The 16,657-nt window shown below is 39.6% G+C and overlaps 3 protein-coding genes across 4 annotated transcripts in view; 1 reads left to right on the top strand and 2 right to left on the bottom strand.

The window, feature by feature from the left end:
* prim2 (DNA primase subunit 2) overlaps positions 1-232 on the bottom strand; it is a 103,887-nt gene extending 103,655 nt beyond the window's left edge. Inside the window, exon 1 of the mRNA XM_064933870.1 lies at positions 124-232. The gene's annotated coding sequence lies outside the window, so the exon portion shown is untranslated. The remainder of the gene's footprint in view (positions 1-123) is intronic.
* Positions 233-839: 607 nt separating this feature from the next.
* On the top strand, positions 840-13,286 carry LOC135512153 (ras-related protein Rab-23-like). 2 transcript variants are annotated; one of them, XM_064933867.1, is made up of 7 exons: positions 840-1,728; positions 3,954-4,194; positions 4,962-5,047; positions 6,803-6,959; positions 7,098-7,180; positions 7,295-7,387; positions 8,756-13,286. In XM_064933867.1, the coding sequence occupies exons 2-7, from the start codon at positions 4,040-4,042 to the stop codon at positions 8,887-8,889; spliced, it is 708 nt and encodes a 235-aa protein (XP_064789939.1). In that variant the 5' UTR covers positions 840-1,728; positions 3,954-4,039; the 3' UTR covers positions 8,890-13,286. The 2 variants fall into 2 exon arrangements, with proteins under 2 accessions (XP_064789939.1, XP_064789940.1); XM_064933868.1 differs by lacking the exon at positions 840-1,728 and adding an exon at positions 3,459-3,606.
* Positions 13,287-14,012: 726 nt separating this feature from the next.
* Positions 14,013-16,657, bottom strand: LOC135512154 (BAG family molecular chaperone regulator 2-like). The gene is made up of 3 exons (XM_064933869.1): positions 16,386-16,657; positions 15,815-15,924; positions 14,013-15,347 (listed from the first exon to the last, which is right to left on the bottom strand). Exons 1-3 carry the CDS (start codon positions 16,508-16,510, stop codon positions 14,953-14,955), a joined length of 630 nt encoding a protein of 209 aa, XP_064789941.1. The 5' UTR covers positions 16,511-16,657; the 3' UTR covers positions 14,013-14,952.

The raw sequence follows: 16,657 nt of genomic DNA, 5'->3' as shown, positions 1-16,657 counted from the left end.
ACACTGCCTTCATAATAACATTATTATGGCAAGCTAACGTTAGCTAACTACGGAAAAGTTTTGGGTTTATATTTCACCAGGTACAATAGATAGCTAAAACGTTCTACAATTCCAACAACTTACCGGTATCTCGCTTCACTTAATTTACCAAGCGAGCTAGCTTTGTTTCTGTCTATTTGTCTTGATTCCCGCCAATTACCACACAGTGTTCTGATCTCCGCGCGGGAAAATGACGTAAATGCGTGTCTGTCATTTCCGGTTTTCGCCACACTGACAAAGATATTTATAATTAACCCAAGATAGTTCATCTGTCTCAGTTACAGTGGGCAGAACAAGCAAGGGCGTGGGGCAAAGCCAATCACGAGCTTGCGAGATTATATTGGCGCGTCGCAGCATACGTTTCCATATATCCGTTAGGTAACGCCTCCTCTGTGAAGCGCGCATGTGCACAAACTTAATTCGACCTTGCACACCTTATAAACAACGCCATTTTTTGTTTTACTTTGACAAAGCTTCAACTCTATAAAACATAGTGCACTGTGTTCATAACAGATTGTAGTTTTGGGAACAGAAAAATGTATTGTATATGTTTCATACTCTCCCACAACCCGCGACTGGACTTTCTCTCACTACCATATTTGGTGGTGAAAAAAACTTTCTAAACCAATGCTTCATCTTACTTTTTTTCACCTCTAACCACCTATCTAGGATCAGAACACCCTTCCCGGAAACTCGGAGGTGGATAGAAAAATATAACTAGGGAAACTGACCATTGATCAGTGTTTGGGGGGGAGTAGTCACACAATCTGTGAAGTAATTTGAGTAACTCACGACACAACCTGTCCACAAACAGACTCGAAATCAGCTAGGATGTGTATTTTACAACTTTTGCATTTCAGAAACTGACCCAGGGACAGAAGAGAGTTGCAGTTAACTGTGGATCTTCTATTGCTCCCGGAAACCAAAAGCGTTTATAGCAACCGGACTGCAGTTGTGGGTTGTCACTAGTAACCCAGCCTCAAAGTAAAAAATGTCTATATCGTAAAAATGCATGGAAACTCAAATTAGCTTTTTGGTCTTAATATAAGGTTAGGGATGTGTATAAGGTGAGCAGTGTGGTTAGGTTTAACATCTGATTTTATGAATATCAATTTTAGAAATAGGCGGGGTTTATCCATAATAATTACTTTGTGGCTGTGGTAACTTGCAGTTTGTGGGAGAGCCGAGCAAACAGCTAACAAGGCAGCAAAATGTCTTGATTACAAATAGTCGCTTTGTGAAATAGAATTAGATGACTTGTTACTTAGATGAAACGCGTTGATATTTAGCTCCTCTTGTTGTGTCAACATCGTGATAGTTTTCGCTAGGTATTGTTGAATGACTTGTGACATTGTCTAACGTTAAAGTGCTCGCAAGCCCAGCTAGATGCTATAATACTCCGGGGAGACGTGCTAGCTAATATTAGCTGAACGTGGAGGCCGAACAATCCATCGTTCTTTAGTTTAGATAGCTAGCTAAATTAGCGTTTCAAATTATTACAAATATTTGCTTGTTACTATGGTACAGTTTTCATTATAAATTATATTTATTTTGGTCCAGGAAAAAAACGTTATTTATTATCTTTCATTGCGCAGCAATTCTATTTTAGTCTATTTTAGCCACTGAGGTATAATAAGGACGTTTGTATCTGGAAGACAAGAGTCGCACAGTCATGTAACTGTAATGCAGGTAAGATAAACAATGATATGAGTTTATCACTCGAAATTATACAATTGTCTCAGATATTCTTTGTTTCCATGGTCTTCATAAGGGAGAATGTGTATCAATCTTTGGACAGCCTCCGAACAAATAACACGAATACTAGCTAGCTATTAACGTTTAAATATAAAATTATGAGTTTGCATGAATCTGACATCTTCATTTATTTAGTGGATTTAAAAAAATACAACTTTTTCTAACACTGTTCAGCAAGTCCTAAACCTCTGCAATATGCCCCGTCCTCTCTCGGCTTAACTGTATGCAGAATTCCCGGGTGATGTCTTGCTACAGTTTGTACGCCAGACATGTGATAACTATGTTTCCTTTACTGGGCGTTACAGGTACAAACATGTATTTCATATATTTCTCCGTCTTTTTTGTAGAACCACCTGCATCTGGACACGAACATGTATAAGATACACATCTATGGCAGCGTTTGGTATAATCTAACCTGTAACGCCCAGTAATGGATACATAGTTATCACATATCTGGCGTACGAACTGTAGCTAGATGTTGTCTAGTGGTGTAAATGCGTTAGTAGTGCCATGTTGAAGTGATCCTCTTCAGCACCTGCTGTTCATGTTCAGCAATTTGTCAATTAACTGTCTTCCAATTTAAAGTGGGCCATTGTAACCTTCTTAATAATGGAGTGTTTACACAAGTACTGTGGATGAATGCCTGGTTACCAGTTTATTCCTTCAAAGTTACTAGCCTGACAATCTGACTATGTCTACAGGTAGGCCTAGACATACCAACACGGACCTCTAAGACCAATGTTTTATTTCATGCTAAATCTATCCAATCAGAGCGTATGTGAAGAGTCCATGTAAGGGAATATGTTTTTGTACAGTGAAACATCAAGTTCTTCCAAGGTTTGCTGAATCTGCTGAATTTGAGCAGAATTCCTTTAAGTGCATGTCACTAAAACAGAGTTTGTGAAATCTGAGCGAATGGTAAATTAAGTGGACGTGTCTTTGCATGCAGCTAAGTTACAGCCAGCACTGTATTCAGTTACCTTTGATGAGATGTGGGAGAGGCTCTACTTTGGAACTCAATCTGTGGTCATTCCAGTCGCCTAGTAGCCACATCTACCTAGAATATTCCATGTTTGTATAAGTTGTACTTGTTTTCAGTTTAGGTTACACAAGGACGTGGCTTGATTAATAGGTGTCAAGGTAGTGGTTTCATTGTGGTTGAGACGCCAGCCTGTTTTGTGTTTCGGCTCATCCGTTTTATGAATAGGACTAGCTGAGGATAACAAACAGCTCTGAGTGTTTAAACTCAGGAAAAAAGCCCACCTTGGCTTTGTGTGCCGTGGAACCCTAGACAGATCAGCAAAACATTCCTTGCATAGTCTGTTGAGGTTAAGTCAAACCAGAGCTTTTCACATTGTGAACAAAATGTTTTGTTTGGGCTTAAGGTCACTGATAGCGATAGGCCCATAGCACTAGCCTCTGGTATTATTTTGCTACAAAGTTGATGCTTTGTTTAGGCCAACATGTTGTGATATTATTGATCACATTACCAGGCAAGGGGTTTGGGCTGCAGTGGGGATGTTTGCCTGCTCATATCCAGGAGATATGGGATTTAGCTAAATTGTCAGTTCCCATAAGACAGCATAGCCTAGTCATCTGGAGCATTGTGACCCCAACACTTGAATCCCAGCCAGGTCCAGGCAGCCAGGTCCAGGCAGCCAGCCAGCTACCTAATGGAAAAGTGTGTGGGAGCAGAAAGATTGAGGCAGTGACTGAGCTAAGTGAAGCTGACTGTACCATGTAAGGATGAGGAATCCATCAGCTGACGTTACCTCAGAGGGCTGCAGCCTGGAAATGTATGCACTCATTACTGTAAGTAACTCTGGATAAGAGCGTTTGCTAAAAGACTAAAATGGCTAATATTTACACTCCGCTGTAAAACAGCAGACTGGAGGGCCAGCAAGTGATGGTTTTATGGGAAGACTGAGGAGCAGTGAGGTAGAAAGTGTTCTCCTCAGCTAAACAAAGTACATCATATTGCTGAACAAACAGAAGGATGTTTTTATGTGGGCGAGGCTCGTCAGTCAGCAAGACTATAACTTGGATGTTGGAGCTGCAGAACGACACAGGTTTTGTGCAGAGAAAATAACAATGGTAAGACCTTAAGTCAGGTTTATCAATATGTAAAACATAAGTTTGTGTCATTGTGTCTCTATCAGGAGGTGTCTAACTGATCCAGTGCCAGCCCCTCTGAAGTAACACCAGACTGCCTTGAAGTGCTAAGAAAACCCAGCAAGACATAGTCATGTTGGAGGAGGACATGGAAGTGGCCATCAAGGTGGTGGTGGTGGGCAATGGTGCGGTGGGGAAGTCCAGCATGATCCAGCGCTACTGCAAGGGCATCTTCACCAAGGACTACAAGAAGACCATCGGTGTGGACTTCCTGGAGAGGCAGATACTGTAAGGAGATTTTCTATTGGCAGTGTGTCTTACAAATAAACTGAGTATACAAAACATTGAGAACACCTGCTCTTTCCATGACATAGATTGAACAGGTGAATCAAAGTGAAAGCTATGGTCCCTAATTGTTGTCACATGTTAAATCCACTCCAATCAGTGTAGATGAAGGGGAGGACAGGTTAAATAAGGATTTTTATTTTATAAGAGATCCCTGGCATCCATGTCTAACGAACTGTTTTAGGTAACTGTGTTTTGGCTCAAGAAAGACCTTTTTTAGGTTTTGGCCTAATGCAAAAAAAGTGCTTCCCAAAACTACTCATTATCCTTATCATTCCAGTAAGTCTATTTTCCTTATTTTTATGCTTAACAGATGTGAAGCAAACCCATAACTCAAATGTAGAGTGTCAAGCGGTATTTCATTCAGCAGTTTATAAATAAGGCAGGATAATGGCTTTGGTCACAGATAATGGACATGCAGTGCCCAGATGTATGAGGAGGCATAGTTATTCTCAGGAAATGCCAGAGAGAACTCTTAACTGCATTGAATAATAGAGGTAAAATAGCCAGATGAAGGTGCGCTCAGTGAAAGCTTAAATTATTGTGTCTATACGGCAATAAAGGTGTGGAGGACATTTGACTGTCAGTACACTATCCCTCCTCTAGTGCATAACTGTTGTATGAGTATTATCAGGTATGACAGTCAACTGGAAATATATATATACACACAATACAAAGTATTTAAAATCCCTTTTCTGTTCCTTTTCCAGAGTGAATGATGAAGATGTGAGATTGATGTTGTGGGACACAGCAGGGCAGGAAGAGTTTGATGCCATCACCAAGGCCTACTACCGCGGTAAGACTCCTCACTCACAGGGAAGGACATGATACTCCTTCACTGGGTCTGTCAGACAGGTCATTTTTCAGTGTGGTTTTAGCTTTTGAACTGCACCATTATGTCCAGATTTTATTTCTGGGGGGAAAAGAACACAACAAATACAAACTGGGGTGTATGGAAATTGAACAATAGAAATAATACATTAAAAAATTCCCTTTTTCAGGACCCTGTCTTTCAAAGATAATTAATAAAAATCCAAATAACTTCACAGATCTTCATTGTAAAGGGTTTAAACACTGCTTCCCATGCTTGTTCATTGAACCATAAACAATTAATGAACATACACCTGTGAAACGGTCGATAAGATACTAACAGCTGTCCAGACGGTAGGCAAAGGTGCCAAGACGGTAGGCAATTAAGGTCACAGTTATGAAAACTTAGGACACTAAAGAGGCCTTTCAACTGACACTGAAAAACACCAAAAGAAAGAGGCCCAGGGTCCCTGCTCATCTGCGTGAACGTGCCTTAGGCATGCTGCAAGGAGGCATTAGGGCTGCAGATGTGGCCAGGGCAATAAATTGCAATGTCCGTACTGTGAGACGCCGAAGACAGTGCTACAGGGAGACAGGACAGACAGCTGATTGTCCTTGCAGTGGCAGACCAAGTGTAACAACACCTGCGCAGGATCAGTATGTCCGAACATCACACCTGTGGGACAGGTACAAGATGGCAACAACAACTGCCGAGTTACACCAGGAACGCACAATCCCTCCATCGGTGCTCAGACTGTCCGCAATAGGCTGAGAAAGGCTGGACTGAGGGCTTGTAGGTTCTCACCAGACATCACTGGCAACGACGTCGCCTGTGGGCACAAACTCACTGTCGCTGGACCAGACAGGACTGGCAGAAAGTCCTCTTCACCGACAAGCCCTTTGTCTCATCAGGGGTGATGATCAGATTCGCGTTTATCGTCGAAGAAATGAGCTTTACACCGAGGCCTGTACTCTGGAGCGGGATCGATTTGGAGGTGGAGGGTCCATCATGGTCTGGGGCAGTGTGTCACAGCGTCATAAGTCTGAGCTTGTTGTTGCAGGCAATCTCAACGCTGTGCGTTACAGGGAAGACATCCTCCTCCCTCATGTGGTACCCTTCCTGTAGGTTCATCCAGATGTGACCCTCTAGCAAGACAATGCTACCAGCCATACTGCTCGTTCTGTGCGTGTTTTCCTGCAGGACGGGAATGTCAGTGTTCTGCCATGGTCAGCGAAGAGCCCGGATCTCAATCCCATTGAGCACAGCTGGGACCTGTTGGATCGGAGGGTGAGGGCTAGGGCCATTCCCTCGGAAATGTCTGGGAACTTGCAGGTGCTTTGGTGAAAGAGTAGGGTAACATCTCACAGCAAGAACTGGCAAATCTGGTGCAGTCCATGAGGAGATGCACTGCAGTACTTAATGCAGCTGGTGGCCACACCAGATACTGACTGTTGCTTTTGACCCCCTCTTTGTTCAGGGACACATTATTAAATTTCTGTTAGTCAACGTCTGTGGAACTTGTTCAGTTTATGTCTCAGTTGGTGAATCTTGTTATGTTCATACAAATATTTACACTTATTACGTTTGCTGAAAATAAAGGCAGTTGACAGTGAGAGGACGTTTCTTTTTTTTTTTTTTGCAGAGTTTATATATACAAATCAGTTATTTGATTTGAAAGCGTGTGTGCGCGCTGTGAAGATCCAGCATTGTGGTGACAGTTGGTCTTTGTATGTGTTCCAGGTGCCCAGGCGTGTGTTCTGGTCTTCTCCACCACCGACAGGGAATCGTTCGAGGCGGTCGGCAGCTGGTGGGAGAAGGTGGAGCTAGAGGTGGGAGACATCCCCACTGTCCTGGTGCAGAACAAGATTGACCTTCTGGATGACACGATGATCAAAAAGTAAGACTTCCTGTGACCAATTTCCCTTCTTGGACTTGGCTTGTTGTATAAGATGCATGGTCTTAATTAGATATTCTGATATTTCAAGCATAATAGAATTGATCAGTAATCCTTGTTCTTTTTCTCCTGGTACTGTAGTGAGGAGGCAGAAGGTCTGGCCAAGAAGCTCAAGTTGAGGTTTTACAGAACCTCTGTAAAGGAGGACCTTAATGTCAATGAAGGTGAGATACAGAAATTGTGTACAACTAACCAGTTAAAATAACTGTTAGGAAGGATGCAATTGGAATCACCATTTTTTTTAAACATTTTTCTTTTCTACCATTTCTTCTTTTCAGTTTTCAAATACCTAGCAGATAAGTATCTGCAGCGACTCAAGCGGCAAACAGCAGAGGAGCCCGAGGCAGTGCATACAGCAGGCAATAAAATTGGTAAGCATCCTGATAACCATGCCAGTTAGTCCAGACCTCTGGGGTTGATTTGTACAAGGCCACAGAGGGATTTTGTGTCGTACTGCTAGTTCTGCAATGATGGTTAGTGTTTTGGCTGTTTTTTTTCCCCACCAACAACATTAAACCCTTACACTCGTGGAAATTGTACATGGACATGCCCACATTGAAATGGTTCTTACCAAGAAAATAATAAAATTAAGACACATTTATGCATAACTTTTGCATTTTATATTTACTGTACATTTCTCATTTGTCCATGACATTCAGTAACATGACGACAGCTTTCATGCAAAATGTAGTGTTCATAGGACAAAAAAATGTAAGATGTCTGTCTCCGGGGTCTATTTTAATAAAATGTACCTAATAGTACATTTTAGCACAGCCATATGGTGCTTTCGGGTTGTGGGTATTTTCACAGCGGGAATCATGGGTGCAATAGCTGTCGGTGGCACAAAAGGTCTGGGTTTTGATGAATAAATAAGTTGTAGGTGTTGCGAGGGCTTGACCACTCACTTGACCAATCAACTTTCTCCATGGCTTAATACTGCATGCAGTTGTCTCAAGTTGTGTAGGCTATTGAAGGTATTTGCGTAATCAACTCTAATTTGGCTGGAGGGCACAGAATGTTCTCACTGTAGAATGCATCCAGTTTTGCAGTCCACATTGTTCTAGTTGGCTTTAACATGTCGACCTAAAGGTCTTTACGCATCACATTCACACTTGTCCAGAAAAAATTGTTAGGCTCCTATAAATTGTACAGTATGTGCCAGACATATTCTAAATAAGCAAGATAAATTCACAATTAATATGGCATTATAGGACTAAATCATTTTAAATAAGTTTGGAAGAGCTTTAGGAGAAACTAACGCAAGCCCATTTCAAGTTTTTATTTCGAACGCTTAGCTGCGTTCTCAACACCGGTCCAATTACAAATCGGGATAGTGGTGCATTATTTGAAAGCTTATTCTATTGCCAGCATGACTAGCTAAATTCTAAAATACGGTCTTGCAGTATTGGCCTTTCACAAGGTACTTTATTAAAACATAAGTTTGGTATGTGTTTTGGGGTTTTAGGCTGGGTTTCTGTATAGCACTTTGACATCGGGTGATGTAAAAAGGGCTTTATAAATACATTTGATTGATTGGTATGCACCAAATGGAGTAAAAAGTGCTTTCAGGTGAGCTTACCGTGGCAAATTTTGTTCACAATATGGTGAACATGGGCTTATAGTGTTCAGAACAACAAAGTAAACTTTGATACTGTAAATTGCACGTTTTGTAACTTTTGTGTGTCAGAAATTAGTCTTTAAAGTTGTATCACTTAATTTACAAATCTCTACCCTAACAGGCATTTTCAACACCACAAGTAGTAACCTATCTAGTCAGAACTCCAGCAATGGCCGTGAAATCATCAGCTTGCGGCCCCACAAACAGAGGACCAAGAAGAGCAAAAACCTCTTCAGTAGCTGCAGCCTTCTTTAGAATCAATCCATTCCCTTCAATACTGTACGTTTTGACTGCCATATGTGAGGGAAAGAGTCTTGATTGATGAACGGTTGTGTATTATAGGGGTAGATTCTTTCACAGACCAAAGTCTGCATAGAACACGGTATGTTATATCAATTTGAGCTCAACCTAGATCTAATCTGCACCTGCACATTGTGCCTATCATGACGTTGAGCATCTTTACAGATCCAGTCTAGCCTTTGATTCGCATGGATAGATGGGAGATCTAAAGCACCAGTATGGCAAAAGTAACAACAGTCCTCCAGATGGCTGCAATGGATACCAAAACCTATGTTGTAGCATGAATGGAATTCTTGAAGCTTATCTTTTGGGAAATTGAGGTTGGGATTTGCAGGGTTTTCCCCATTTACACCCTTCAACATGTTGTAGGGCAGGGTTACATTCTAGTTCACTATCAAGGCATCTTTGTATGTTCATATGTGATTTTTACAGATTACCATTTGTGCATTTGACTGTTCATCTGTGCAATATGTTTATTGTAAGAGATATACTGATTATTTTGTACCATATTTTGTTTAAAATATTAATGGAATATGGTTCAATCTATGCTGTATATTGTGGATAAAGACTTGGACATAATTGTTCATTGTTTTCTGAAAGGTATTTTTATATGAATTTTAAGTGTTTAACAAATGTTTGCAGACAATGACTTCGCTAAAACTTAACATAGTGCCAAATAGTTTCTTAACTTCCTTTTATTGTTGAAAGAAATGTACATATTTTAAGGTGAAAGGTAAGAGTGATTGGTAGTTGTATGAGAATACTGAATTACAAGAAAGACCAATAGAATGTGCTCTTATATTACCAAATAAAATTTGAGATTAGCACAATAAGCTCTTTACTTGAGTCACAAAATTATAAAATGTACTGATCTTATAGAATGGATGAGCCAGTGAAGAGTGTTTTGTTACACAGACAATACCAATCAATATATTATTCTTTATCTGGTTAGCACACACGGGTGTTTCATAGGATACTAGAAATTACAATTGTTTACATATTGCAGCATTTAAATCATATACAGTTGAAGTTGGACGTTTACATACACTTAGGTTGGAGTCATTAACCTGTTTTTCAACCACTCTGCAAATTTACTTGATAACAAACTATAGTTTTGGCAAGTTGGTGAGGACATCTACTTTGTGCATGACACACATACATTTTCCAACAATTGTTTACAGACAGATTATTTCACTATCACAATTGGAGTGGGTCAGAAGTTTACATGCACTGAGTTGGCTGTGCCTTTTAAACAACTTGGAAAATTCCGGAAAACTTCATGGTTTTAGAAGTTTCTGATATGCTAATTTACATAATTTGAGTCAATTGAAGGTGTACCTGTTGATGTATTTCAAGGCCTACCTTCAAACTCAGTGCCTCTTTGCTTGACATCATGGGAAAATCACAAGAAATCAGCCAAGACCTCAGAAAATAAATTGTAGACCTCCAGAAGTCTGGTTCATCCCTGGGGGCAATTTACAAATGCCTGAAGGTACCACGTTAATCTGTATAAACAATGGTACTCAAGTATAAACACCATGGGACCATGCAGCCGTCATACCGCTCAGGAAGGAGATGCGTTCTGTCTCCTAGAGATTAATGTACTTTTGTGTGAAAGGTGCAAATCAATCCCAGAACAGCAGCAAAGGACCTTGTGAAGATGCTGGAGGAAACGGTTACAAGAATATCTATATCCACAGTAAAACGAGTCCTATATCGGCATAACCTGAAAGGCCGCTCAGCAAGGAAGAAGCCACTACTCTAAAACCGCCATAAAAAAACAGACTACGGTTTGCAACTGCACATGGGGATAAATATTGTACTTTTGGAGAAATGTCTTCTGGTCTGATGAAACAAAAATAGAACTGTTTGGCCATGATGACCATCGTTATGTTTGGAGGAAAAAGGGGGATGCTTGCAAGCCAAAGAACCATCCCAACCGTGAAGCACGGGGGTGGCAACTTCATGTTGTGGGGGTGCTTTGCTGCAGGAGGGACTGGTGCAATTCACGAAATAGATGACATCATGAGGATGGAAAATTATGTGGATATATTGAAGCAACATCTCAAGACATCAGTCAGGAAGTTAAAGCTTGGTCGCATATGTGTCTTCCAAATGGACAATGACCCCAAGCATACTTCCAAAGCTGTGGCAAAATGGCTTAAGGACAACAAAGTCAAGTTATTGCAGTGGCCATCACAAAGCCCTGACCTCAATCCTATGGAAAAGTTGTGGGCAGAACTGAAAAAGCATGTGCGAGCAAGGAGGCCTACAAACCTGACTCAGTTATACCAGCTCCGTCAGGAGGAATGGGACAGAATTCGCCCAAGTTCTTGTGGGAAGCTTGTGCAAGGCTACCCAAAACATTTGACCAAAGTTAAACTATTTAAAGGCAATGCTACCAAATACTAATTGAGTGTATGTAAACTTCTGACCCACTGGGAATGTGATGAAAGAAATAAAAGCAGAAATAATTCAGGGGCGGCAGCGTAGCCTAGTGGTTAGAGCGTTGGACTAGTAACCAAAAGGTTGCAAGTTTATCTCCCGAGCTGACAAGGTACATATCTGTTGTTCTGTCCTTGAATAACTGCCTTTGAATAAGGCATTTTACTGTTCCTAAGAATTTGTTCTTAACTGACTTTCCGAGTTAAAATATTAAAGTATTATTCTGACATTTCACATTCTTAAAATAACTGACCTAAGACAGGGAATTTTAACTAGGATTTGTGAAAAACTGAGTTTAAATGTATTTTTAAGGTGTGTGTAAACTTCCTACTTCAACTGTATGTGCTTTATTTGTTTCTACTGTGTAACATATTTAATATGTGTGAGTCTATGTATATTTGTTACATTTATACTGAACAAACATATAAACGCAACATGCAATAATTTCAATTATTCTACTGAGTTACAGTTCGTATAAGGAAATCATTCATTTGAAATAATCATTAGGCCCTAGTCTATGGATTTCACATGAATGGGCAGGGGCAATCAGAATGAGTTTTTCCCCTCAAAAGGGATTTATTCCAGACAGAAATACTCGTCCGTTTTATCAGCTGTCCGTGTGGCAGTTCTCAGACGATCCCGCAGGTGAAGAAGCCTGATGTGGAGTTCCTGGGCGGGCGTGGTTACACATGGTCTGTGGTTGTGAGGCCGGTTGGACGAATTGCTAAATTCTCTAAAATGATGTTGGAGGTGGCTTATGGTAGATAAATTAACATTCAATTCTCTAGTAACAGTTCTGGTGGACATTCCTGCAGTCAGCATATCAATTGCACGAACCCTCAACACTTAAGACCTCTATGGTGTTGTTTAACAACTGCCCATTTTAGTGGCCTTTTATTGTACCCAGCGCAAGATGCACCTGTGTAATGATCATGCTTTTTAATGAGCTTCTTGATGTTCCACACCAGTCAGGTGGATGGATTGTCTTGGCAACGGAGAAATGTTCACTAACAGTGATGGAAACATTTGAAAGAAGTAAGCTTTTTGTGCACATTAACCGTTTCTGGGATGTTTTATTTCAGCAATATGAAACATGGGACCAACAGTTTTGGCATGTTGCATTTTATATTTTTGTTCAGTATATATTTGTTAGTTTCGGGAGAAATGAACACTACATTATTGTTTTAAAGAAATATCAAATTTCATGTGTGATTGAAAAGAGATCTCATAATTAATGGTCTCTTGATAGAATGTTCTTAACATTATGAACAGAACTACAGGATAGCTTTGAAATGGCTTCATTTTCTCACCTAGTTATCATGCTTGGATAGTGTTCTCTTTCAACTGACCGCTATGATGGCTTTTCTGAGGCAAGACTAGTAATTCCTGCTCTAATTTCACTGTAGAACAGAAAGGAAAGTATAATTCTTTATACTGTGTTCGTCATTATAACTTCTAGTTACCCATTAATACTATTCACAAATCAAAATGGCACCACGGTTATAAGTACATTCTACTGTATATAGTCTGTGTTTTGGTATCAGTAAATGTTGTATGAAAATTTGCATGCTTGCCTTGTTTTTTGTTTTTTTCAAGTGAATGAATATGGAACCACAGTTTAATGCCACAAAGCCTTGTCCATGTATGTTTACATTCTCATTCATTGTGTATCTATAAACATACTTTTGTTTAACTAGTTTGATTTAAGGACTCCTGCTTAGTAAATATTGTAAATCACACACCATCCCTTAACAGTTGCTATTTGTAAAAAATATTCCATTTTGTTCAAATGGACTAAAGGCACTTTAACAATGATATGTTTTAATGATGTTTGTCTCCTGAAAATACACAATGTTTATATTGACCATTTAATGAATTAATAATTAAATCCGTTACCATTCTTATAATATATGGTCAAGTGCTCTTTCACTCAGGTGTTGTGAGAAACACTGTAATCCATTTTGATGTTATTACATTTTGCAGATGGCTTACTGATTTATTACATACTGCTTCCATGAACTTTGTTTGTTTCTAGATAACCTAGCCTGAGTGCCAGACTGTTTCTGCTCTCTTTCCAACTCCTTATGGAATTGCCATGCCAAACATTGTTTGTCATCTTAAAGTAGGCAAGAGACAATATACCTGGGACCAGGCTAAAGACTTAACTAAATGTTACATTTTGTCAGAATTGTGTGACACAAAGTAGTAGTTACAGAGTATATCTCACCTAGTTTGTTAATTTCTATTACTTTGATTTAACAGTGTCTCAAGGTGTGCCACACATGCAGTACTTGCACCTGCAGCTTTGTTGAAAATCTGTTTGATGGTGATCTAGCATAAATAAAATCTGTTTGGTGATCTAGCATAAATAAAATCTCTATTTTGATTTGTTTTAAAAATTCTGTAATTTCCACTTTTCACACAGCTGATAGTAAATCTTAATGTACACAGTTTTATTGTAAAATGTTAAATGAAGCATTAAAAAATAGGAACGTATTAGCTACACTTAAAATATTTGTTTATTTTACCCACAGTTTCAATTGTGTTTGGTTTGTTAGAATTACAGGTGGAAACATTGCAATGAGACCATCCCCCAAAGATTGTAGAATAACAATGTCTTTCAGCAAGTGGAATACATAAATCATATTTATTCAAAACATCAGTGACTTGCTTTGAAAAACCTAAATGTGTGTGTTAATGGACATCTAAAATGACTGCCTAGTATTACATACATGCATGTGCTGTGCATGTTGCTCACTTTGCACCTGCATGTGAAATGCCTATTTATGATGTATTGACATAGTACATTGTCTTTAATGATGTCTGTGACCACAGCAAAGAGCTCTCACAGATACCGTTACTTTGGCTATTTCTGGAGTGGTTGTTCACAATTCTATACGTGCCTAACACATCCCTACATAAAGATATGAACCTTCTGTTTTGAGTTAGGTTGTGACCTATAATCCAGGTTTACTGTAATGATCTGAGAGTAGCAAAACATGTGTCAATAGATACCAATGTCAAGGATTAACACTTAAGATGTAAGTGATCATACTAAGATGATTAAACAAAAACAATTTAGATGCATTTTGAAATGCCTAAATGAGTGACAGCCTGTGTGCTTATTGCAACTAGATAAGGCAGTGTGCAGGTAACTTCACATTCAGAAAAGAAAAATGTGACTGTGCAATAATTTGATATGCAATTTGTAGTGACGGTTTGAATGTGACATTAGTGTTAGTATCATCGGTGGCACGTTTCGTCTCAATATTGTTTTGGGCGTTCGTTTTAGGTGCCCTACAGCATTCTACTCGTGTCTTCTGATTGGGCGTCAATTAATATTTAGTCTAAAGTGCATTACTGTGGCTTGGAAATACAATTACATTTCTAAAGGAGGAAAATAATTAGTAGGAAAACCTTTTGTCATCATTTTGATGTTACCAGATTGATTTTAGATGCAGTATAAAGTTAGCTAGCTAGCTAAGATTAAGGGGAGACCACTGGATTTTAGCTAGCTAATGTTAGCATTGCTAGCTATTTTTATTAGGGGGGGGTTAATCAGTATGAGGGCCATCATTTGCCATTGGCACTGTTTAAGTCATCCACTTTCTGATGATCCATTATCTTTATATTCTTCTCAGCATTATACACATTTCTTATCAGAGTTTCAAGCCGCCTCTTGATTTTCTTCTGATCTTCCAAGGCGCAGGTGATGACGATCGTCTGGAATTTTGTATGGATAGGAACAGGTGGTGCTTCGGTCACACAGGCAGCGTGCAGTGCCATCAGGCCCTTTCTGGCACCATCCATGTCGTCAAGCAACTTTGCTGCAATCTCATCAATCAAAGAGGTAGCCTTGTTTAACGCATCCTCTTGTGTGGAGTTCCTTATGGTTTCCACTGAGATTTCAACTGTTAGCGTCCTACCCAGAAGACGATTAGCAGTTAAAGATAGTTCCTCTCGCTCTCCTGAAAAAGAGAGATATAGGACCATGCTATCAGAGGTAGGTGTTAACAGGTCAGTTGACTAAAGTAAAGGTTTGTCAGACATACAAAAACCTAACAGAAGTTCCAATGTCAAGAATTCCTGTCTATGCCAAAAATGTAGATCGGCTATCGGCCTATGTCCCCAACACCCCAAATGAATGGAAAAGATGAACAGCGAATGGAATTGCATGGTGTCTACATTTACCATTAATTTTGGATTGAGGTAGGCTATATAGCTGGATTTGCACAAGATATGACAGGATTTGAACTCAACACAAGACCCATTTTTAGATCTAAAAACATCTGACAAACTTTGATTGGCGTAAACTATCCCTTCAAATAAGAATTTCAACCAGTTAAGTGTCCCTTTTAATTCAACCAAATGTAGGCCTATGAAGTTGTCATCAGGCAGAAGTTATCTGATGGCTGTCAAACAACACAAAGCCTACCGTCACAAATGCTGCGCATTTCTTCACTGTTCTTTATGGATTGTATCAAATCCAGTAAGCACTCTCTCTCCTGTTCCATTGAAGTTGCGACTTCACGTAAAGCCTCCACCCTAAAACAGATGTCATTGTCGTGAGATATTTCGACAGAATATAGTGAGTGTAGGCCTACGTGACTCAGAGATTGTTGTGAACATATCATCCCATTGCTACAACTTTCTCAGTTTTGATTTTTGTTTTTTTAAATTGCTGTTTAAATAAGGCTATTCATTTGTTATTTTAGAGGATAAATACAGTCTGGGACCGTAAAATATTAAAATAAACCAGACGATAATAAACGATAAGGTCATATTCTGCACTTTAGTGTGCACACATTTTATTCGGAGAACTTTCTTCCTTCTTCCACTCACCCTTTCTATGTTTAGAATCAGTTTTAAAAAGCTATCACATGGCACATGGAGAGATTGTGTAGCCTAATAGGCTACTGTGTGTATTCCTTAAAGTTCCTAGACAAAAAAAACTGATACCGTTACATACAGTATTCATGCCGTTAGACTAGCCTTCTGTAAAATACCTTATTTCCAGCTGGTCCAAACTTTCAAGTAGTTGTCCAGAGCGATCTGCCATAGACATTGATCTGCTGAATTTGCCTTTAGCCGCTTCAGTTATTTTAGCGTGGTGGATTTTCGCTTGAGCCATGGTTAGTTAGTATAATGAACTTCCTCCCAGATTCAATTCCAATGGACACCTTACGGTACACTACTAGATGGTCGCTGGAGTGCAATCTAGAGGCTTCTGTCTGACAGATAGCGCCCCAGAGTAAACATTTCCAAACATGGGCTGGAA

Source organism: Oncorhynchus masou, chromosome 24 (genome assembly GCF_036934945.1).
Source record: "Oncorhynchus masou masou isolate Uvic2021 chromosome 24, UVic_Omas_1.1, whole genome shotgun sequence".
NCBI lineage: Eukaryota > Metazoa > Chordata > Actinopteri > Salmoniformes > Salmonidae > Oncorhynchus > Oncorhynchus masou.
The sequence above is the reverse complement of the archived record's forward strand: the minus strand, read 5'-3'. Positions and strand labels throughout refer to the sequence as shown.

Bases quoted from the DNA above. Each gene is read 5' to 3' on its own strand.
- LOC135512153 (XM_064933867.1), top strand. From the start codon at position 4,040: ATGTTGGAGGAGGACATGGAAGTGGCCATCAAGGTGGTGGTGGTGGGC. The intron at 5,048-6,802 runs GTAAGACTCCTC...TATGTGTTCCAG, and splicing joins CACCAAGGCCTACTACCGCG to GTGCCCAGGCGTGTGTTCTG. The intron at 6,960-7,097 runs GTAAGACTTCCT...CTGGTACTGTAG, and splicing joins GATGACACGATGATCAAAAA to TGAGGAGGCAGAAGGTCTGG.
- LOC135512154 (XM_064933869.1), bottom strand. From the start codon at position 16,510: ATGGCTCAAGCGAAAATCCACCACGCTAAAATAACTGAAGCGGCTAAA. The intron at 15,925-16,385 runs GTATTTTACAGA...CATCTGTTTTAG, and splicing joins TTGGACCAGCTGGAAATAAG to GGTGGAGGCTTTACGTGAAG. The intron at 15,348-15,814 runs GTAGGCTTTGTG...TCTCTTTTTCAG, and splicing joins AATGCGCAGCATTTGTGACG to GAGAGCGAGAGGAACTATCT.